This window comes from Onychostoma macrolepis, chromosome 03, assembly GCF_012432095.1.
Source record: "Onychostoma macrolepis isolate SWU-2019 chromosome 03, ASM1243209v1, whole genome shotgun sequence".
Classification (NCBI taxonomy): domain Eukaryota; kingdom Metazoa; phylum Chordata; class Actinopteri; order Cypriniformes; family Cyprinidae; genus Onychostoma; species Onychostoma macrolepis.
In genome coordinates, this window is record NC_081157.1 from 1,491,754 (window position 1) to 1,499,888 (window position 8,135).

The 8,135-nt window shown below is 38.4% G+C and overlaps 1 protein-coding gene across 1 annotated transcript; it reads right to left on the bottom strand.

The window, feature by feature from the left end:
- Nucleotides 1-1,584: 1,584 nt before the first annotated feature.
- On the bottom strand, nt 1,585-7,587 carry LOC131537389 (uncharacterized). Its single transcript, XM_058770765.1, has 2 exons — nt 7,494-7,587; nt 1,585-7,349 (listed from the first exon to the last, which is right to left on the bottom strand). Exon 2 carries the CDS (start codon nt 6,794-6,796, stop codon nt 5,933-5,935), a length of 864 nt encoding a protein of 287 aa, XP_058626748.1. The 5' UTR covers nt 6,797-7,349; nt 7,494-7,587; the 3' UTR covers nt 1,585-5,932.
- Nucleotides 7,588-8,135: the final 548 nt, after the last annotated feature.

The following is an 8,135-nucleotide window of genomic DNA, read 5'->3' on the forward strand; positions in this document are numbered from 1 at the left end:
TTTTACAAGATCAGATGCTTGTCAGTGGTGCTCAGGATCTGTAAATCATTCACCATCATCCTCAGTCATCTCTCTTACTCTGTTTATGTGGTAAGTGAAATCTTATGTACTGCAATGTAACAGGCTACCGCTAGCAAGGAGCTAACCATGTCCCTTTAGTGGCTCGCGTTATTTTATTAGAACGTGTTATTTGCTTTCCGTGCCTTTCTGAATACAGACACCAACCCATCCCTGCACTTCACATCCCCTGCACAGCCTGAAACATAACATTTCTTCACAATGTCTGCAGAACTTCTGATGGTTCGGCTGGCGGCTGGCCTAGAACATGGGCGGGTATATGCAAATGTTGGGGGCGTAACTATTACGTTACAGTCGGTGTTATGTTTTGATTCACCTATTTTTCAGTGTTCTTTTTTATTCACGAAATTTACATAAGAAGGAGGAAACTATGGTGTTTAAGGTTCACGGTATGTCATTTCCATGTACAGAACTCTTATTATTCAACTATGCCAAGGTAAATACTGTTTTCCATTCTATGGCACCTTTAATAAATGGGACGATGTATAATACAGCTAAACTACGCATATATGTAGCATTGCAAAAAGGTAAAGATGAGTGAAAGAGAAAGAGACACAGAATGGCAAACTTTACATTCTAGCCCTATAAGAGCCAGCAAGGGGACACCACCTTTTTAAAAACAAAAAAAAAACAAAGGGTTAAACTTACAGTACATCTGAAGGTTACTAGAAAGGTTACTTGCATTGGTTTTGCATTGTCCTTCTGCTAACAAGTAGGGCTATTTACACAGTGTAAATAGACACTTGTACACTCCACAAAGCTAAACTGAATAACCGGTGTGTGTGAAATGTCTAGGCCCTACATGAAGCTGAATGTACATATAAAAAAATATATATATATTCATTCATATGACTTAAATTTCTGGCCACGGCCCATGTTACATTGATTTGTTTTCTCTTTAAAGTAAAACTAAGCATCAAATTAATACAACGTGAACATGCCTCAACTAAAATGAGGGAACAAATGAATAAGTAGTGTTATTAACATTGTTAAAATGTGGAAATTCGAGTGATCAAGCCGCAAAAAAGAACACAAAAGGCACATATGACTTAATTTAAATTTATGGGATTCTTTCACCTCTGTCATTTGGCATGAAACCAAATGTTTACATGGGCAAGATAATCAATTATTTTTATTGTAAACAAAGCTTTGTACTTTAACAAAACATACGTGCAATAATGTGTTGCCATACCATAGCCGGGGGTAGTTGTTAGTCACGCTGACCAGCACAGCTGTACGCACCGTAGTAACATCTGGGATCACTTTACTTTAAATGGTAATAGGTGTTATTCAAAAGCATCACAACTGTTTTAAAATACAAAAAAGCACCACCATTATACCGCACATTCAGTATAAGAATATACTGACGATATCAGAAACGTCAAATATATCCATATGTCTGCTCTTCTCTTATACCCAGATATTGACATTTTTATTTCAAATTTCTTTATTAGATTTTATGCATGGAATACCAACTCAACAACTTACAACATTAATTTTATACAATTATCCTTCCATGGTATTACTGATACTACCCTACTAAACATTTCCCTCCCTCAAAATTATGACAAATTATTCGTCAACTAAATGAACACTGCCACGGACCCCCTCAGAGGGACAAGAGGTCCACCCACTAAATGGTTAGTTCACAAAAAAAACATCTGTCATTTCCGGCTACACACACAGTTAAAGTTAAAGTGATGAGTAATGAAGGTGGGCTCAGGTTGTTGTGCTGTGGGATGTGTTTCACATACATTTATTTATTTGTGGCGACCCGCCACGATATCAAAACTGACCGGTTTTCCAAAAGGCTTCGTTGAATAAACATGAGCGCATAATGCATGTTTAAAAATCAAAACGAGGTGCGGGTGTTTTTATTTCACTGTATTTCTGAAGGAACATTGCCTTTAGAAAATTTTCAATGTCACTTTCATCTGGCATGTTATATGTCTGATAAAGCAGCGTTTGTAAGCTCAGCGCTGCTTGTGTAATGTTTCCGGGGAAACCTCTAGCTCTCCCGTTTTAAAGCGCCTCCTGCTGGCAGAGGATGAATCTGCATTTCTTATTAAGTCCGTCTGATTAACGCAGTAAACATATTTTGCTTATCAAAAATAATCTACTCTAGAGGGACTTAGCTGTTGTTATTGATTCTATTTGTAAGTCTACCGGAAGTTAAGTTAGGGCTTCAAAGCGTGCATGCGCAGTAACGTTTGTTAATGTTGCTGCCGTTGAAACCATCTATAGCAGAATAAAACGTCATCAGCATGCGCTAGTGCTAAACAAAAAGAGCATGATCAATCAGACTTTAGCAGTTGTAGTTTTTATGTGTGCTGAAAAAAGTGGACGCGGCGAAAGAGGAAGGGATAAGAGCTTGAGGCAAGCAGTTTTATATTTGAGCATCATGTCGCGTTGATTTCATGTCACGTTTTTATTGGTTGGTCAGTAAACGTGGATCGTAGCAGCAAACACACTGTGCGATGATCATGCTGTATCGTAGGCCGTCTTTGAACCTCTCTCACTGTACGACATAAGAGCACCGATTAGGAGCCACGATCTCTTCACGATGCCAATCCTTTAGTCTGGGACAGTCAAAAATCATGCCGTGTGTCCTGGACTTAAGACACTGGTTTGAATCTGATGTATTATTAGTCGGTCAGTTATTGAACTCTGATGGTCAGCTTTTGAGTATTAACGAACTGTGTCTTAAATTTAAATGTCATATTTCTGTTAAAGATTATTCTACTGTCATGAATTCTATTTCTGTAAAAATTCTCTAAAAAGTCCCTGTTCATCCTAGATCAACTTACGATGCTACACTTACACCTGAGCGTGACGGAAGAAAGTCACAACAGACGTTTTATTCAGTTTGAGACTTTGATTTGAACTCACAAACATTCAAACAATCTGATTAAAAATTATTTTGTTATAAAATTAGTGCCCATTTGCTCAGCAGCATCTCTACCGAATGTAAAGTTGATCGCTAACATTTCAGTGTTTGCCTTGCGCAAAATAACAGTTTTTTGTCAGATACTGTCACTTAATTGATAGAAATTAATGGTTTTCATTGCGTTCAATTCAGAAATAGACATTGGGTTTAATGTCACACATAAGAATGTTTTTGTTCAGACAACTTCTACATTATTTATTATTTTTCTTAATTTAACATGTGACATGTCGTAATAATGAATCTTCTCAGGTTCACATGAAGCATCAGTATTAGTCTGGTCATGTGATCTCAACACGTCTGTCCACTCGGGTCGTGTCAAATAAAACCACTTTAATTAGGACGCTCATATCAATTCTTCATAAATATCTTTCATTCCTGCAGAGCTGGACATTTAATCAGGATCAAATGACTGAGTTCAGCTTTGAGAATGAAACCAACCTGTTTGTTCCTCAGTATCTTCATGTTTGGCTCTGAATGTTTTCTCAATCTTCACATCTTTACTCTCCTCTTTAATAATCACCATCTTTATAACAGTGTGTCACATGGATCTCAGGCGCTTCAGTAAAGAGTAACAGAAAGAAACATAAATCTGAACTGAATCTCTGTGTTCGTCTCAATCAGCTCTAGTTCAGAAGTCAGTCAGAGTGAGAGTTGATGGATTAAAACACTCAAAACTAGCACTACAACATTAATAAATAACACAACTCACAACGAAAGTTAAGATTTAGGTATATATGACCTATAGTTTGTATGACCACATTTCACAGACTGCACTTTAATGAAAACAGTTACTTCCGTTACTCGTGTGTGGACGCGCTTATTTACTCACAAACAATGACGTTAATATATTTCAGATAAAGCATAAATATGCTACAGTCAATACACAATTTTCCATCGCTTGTAAAACTTTCCAGTTGATTGAACGGTTTCTACACTTTAAATGCTTTAAACACGAACCTTTCTTCAGTCAAGTCTCAACAGATGCAGGAGCGCGGCGCATACTTACGACGTCGCATCACCGCGCCAAAATAAAAGTCCTGTTCACACGCTGCTACATAGAACATGATATACAAATAATTAAAGAGTTCACAGAAATTCAGAGTTTAATGTTTTCGTGGGGAAAAAAACAAACAAACAAAAAAAAACATTTAAATGTATGTTCAATTATGTGCTGATAATATTAGGAAACTACTGGAGTGTGAGATTTTGTCTAAAATTGTAATGTTCAGGTGAGGAAACCCTTTTATACCAGATACATTTTTTTTTTTTTTTTTTTTTTTTTAAGGTTAATAAAGCAGAGGTCATTATTTTTCAGTATTGAAACAAGTTGGTGTTTTTCTCATTTTAAAAATGTGGAAAAGTTCATTAGAGTCTAAAATACCTGAAAATAGGTATAAAAGACCAGATTTCATGAGAGAACTGTCAGACAAATCAAAAATCACATGAGTGGTGCATCAGTGCAAAAGGCCTGGGTGACCTGCATATGTGTGAAGGTACCATTGACGTGGAGGCATATGAGTCATTATACGAAACGGGTGCCATTTCCACTTCACAATTTTCAAAATTTTCATTAAGAACAAACCTTCTTTAATAAAAACAACAACTTGAAAGTCATGTTAACCCTCCAAAAAACATATTTTCCCACCTCAGGCACAAACCCCTTATTAATATTATCCTTTTTCTTCAGGCCAGGGCGCATTTCTTGTACCACCCCGTTACGGACAATATGTATGCCATTAGAGTAGTAAAACAAATAATAGATTTTTAAAATTGTATGTTTTCCTAATAGTAAAATGTCCCTTTTCTGGAAACCATTAATAAACAGTCTGTAATTTAATTCATTTTTTTATTCTTAGATTTTTAATCTTGAAAAATGAATTTGACATTTCAATTGCCTCACTGTTTGTAGTGAAAACACAAATTCACTTAAAAAAATACAAATAAAGTTGAATTTATTTGATTAGTCCACACAATTAGAACATCATTCAACATTAATATCTGTAACATTTCATTTTCTTTCCATAAACTTTTAACAAAACGACCCTGTGACGGGGTGGTAAGTGATGTAACAGGGTGGTTCAATGTGACGGGGTGGTATGGACAAAGTGTGTCTCCATATGAACTGCTGGTTTTAAACTTTAAAAACTGGGGGAGGGGAGACATTAATATAGGAGATGTAATGGAAAACTTGCTCATGCTTTGAAAAACTGAAATGAACATTATAACAGTTACTGGGAGAGTCGCATCCACACATCCTTCTGGATTTCCATGTGGCGGGATGTCACAGGCTGTGGTGCTTGAATGATTTCAAATGATCATCAAAGATATACCACAGGAAGTCATCTCTTGGAGGCCAGAAGAACCTGTTGGCCCCAACACGGTGCATACATTTTACAAGGGCATGTGTTTCATCTGTATCCATGATGATCCCAGGATAAAGGTCATTGTCATATTTAATCACACACCACTTTCCAATTAGGTTTCCGCTTTCCCAATCAATTGCTTCTGTTGGCACCTTTTGGGCTGTCTTGTTAAAAGTGAAATGCTGTGTGTTGAAGCATTGACATCTCAGCTGCTTTTGCGTGGAGCACATGCAACTAACCTCCCGGTAAAGGATTTCTCCTGGAGTGAATGTGACCACTTGGTGGGTTTTCATTGTGGATGGCACTGGTTGAATCTGGCCTGGCATCCTTTCCATTGCTTGCTCTACTGCTTCGGCTGCTACATAAAACAACTTAACAGTTGTAGATGTTTCTGTGAGGGCCTTATATAGCTCATGGGCATCAGGTATGTCACAGCCATTGGTCACCAGCTTGTCCGCTGTTCTTTTCAAGGTTCCCCCAACACCGTCAGGGGCCCCCTTGCCATGGCTTGCCTCAAAAAAGTTCCATGTTCCCCCTTTCAGACTTAGTCTTGTGAGCTCTGTGCTGAAAAGGGAGAAATTTCCTTTCTGTTTGTATTGGGTCCATCACTCAGAAAGTGTAAAACAGAAACATGTGGGTATGTGGCTTGTAGATAATTCAGCACCGGATTCATGTGTTCCCATATAGCTGGGGGGCTTTTGTGTTTGGAGGGTGACACGGTGCTAAAACAAATGGGATCTTTTTCACCAGCTATGTACAAAACACCAGTGTGCAGAGTAGCTTGTTGGTGTGAGGAACCAAAGTGGACAGCTTGAACCTCTGAGCTGTATTTGCATGTGTAGTTTTCAGAGAAGTCGATGTGGATCACTGCCTCCTCTTTTGACAGGTTCTTTTTCAACTCTCTGCAGTAGGAGTACTGTTGATTTATGTTGAATGTGTGTCTTTTGAATTTATGAAGAAGACTGTGGAATAACTCCACAAGACTGTCTTGTGTGTCCTCCATTGTTTTCTTCACCGTGATCTTGACAGTGGTAGGACCCTCCCTCACATCTTCCCTTGCTTTCTCTGCTGTGGCCCATTGAGTGAATGCAACCTTTGCTGAGCCATCAAATCTGGAGAGCTGAACAGTCTTGTCTTTGCATTCCTCACACTCATCATACATGCACATTTTCCTGGAGGTGTCACAGGTTATCATTTTAGTCAAACTCTCGAGATCTGAAGTATCTATGAGCCTCAAATTATGCAACTTCTCAACGACAAATCTGAGATTTTCATGGATCTTGCACAGACATGTGTTCCGTTCAGAGAGAGTGGGATGTACTACCCAAAATGGGCGAAGCTTACAGAAAAGGCAGTATGATATGTTGTTTGTGTTTTCAGTGAGAAATTTTTTGTGAAGATTTTTCATTGTGTCAACCAAAAACCTTTTCTGCTTCTTCACCTTGTTCCTGGTAATTGTTTGTTTTCTTCCAGTCGTTATCCGACTGTTGTCATCTCGGGTGAAGAAGGTTTGGACATTGGACTTGAAAGCAGCAGTGAACCTGTTTGTGGGATTTCTTTTGGTGGAACAGAGGTCTTCACTCTGAACACTGCGACGCTTCTTTGAAAATCCAAGGGCATTTTCAGCAAATCCTTGTAACCTGTACTTCTTCCCCGCTGTTACCTTTGCTATTAGTTGTTTTTCTTTTTCTTTTCTTGCTTTACAGTACTTATTCTTTATGTCTTCAATCAAGGCTTCATGAAAGAGTAGCGTTTTTTTTATTTTGGAGCTTACCCTGCCTGTCTTAGTTACATCTTTTACTTTTGAATGAGGAGAGTCATTCTTCTTTAAGCGCTTGTATCTTTTTCTGTATTTGTCAGCACGTTTTCTTTCCTTCTCTAGCGATTTCTTTAGTTTTTCAATTTCATTGTGTAGTGTATCCCTGTTCCTCCTGGAAATTCGCTTTCCTTCTTTATGTTGCCTGAAACAAAAAAATCTACTGGTAACTTAGGGGTACAAGTCATGCGCACTGTATGTAAAAACAATTACTCATCAATGATAGGCCTGCATCTTATTCTCTACATGTGTCCATTCATTTATAATCCTAACTGCACACTACCCTGACCTTGAAGATCCTGACTGCTGGACAGGATCTGGACTCAGAGGACAGGTGTCCAGACTGTGCTTCCTAGCCTCTGCTTTCTCTTTTCTGTTCTTTGTTCCTCTTCCTCCACTTTTTACACAGCTGACGCTTCCCTCGCTCACTTAGATCACTAATCTTCTTCTTTTTTCCTTGCTCTACATCCCGTTTCCATCTCTGATGCTCACTCTCTAGATATTTTTGCCTCCTCTCAGGATCAGAATCCCGACGTGCACGGTATCGCCGTTGTCTCTCAGCAGCGCTTAATGGAGCCATGATGGAGACAGATCTATCTGCAATTATGTTATTCATTAAACACAGATAGTTAGTGAGCGAGTGAAAGAGATAGTGAGAGAGTGACATAGTGAGCATGTGAGATAGTTAGTGAAAGAGATTGTGAGTAATACATGAGTGAGTGAATGAACCAAATAGGGTTAAAAGTTAACAGAAAATACTGATTAAAAATTGATTAGCTTATATTAGAATCCTTGGTTTCACACATTCTCACATTCACATGGGAGGCAGAATTTTGAGATGAAATTTACCACCCCGTCACGTGTTTTATTGTGACGGGGTGGTAATGGATGTGATAGGGTGGTAAATTTCATCTCAAAATGGCCGCAGGTC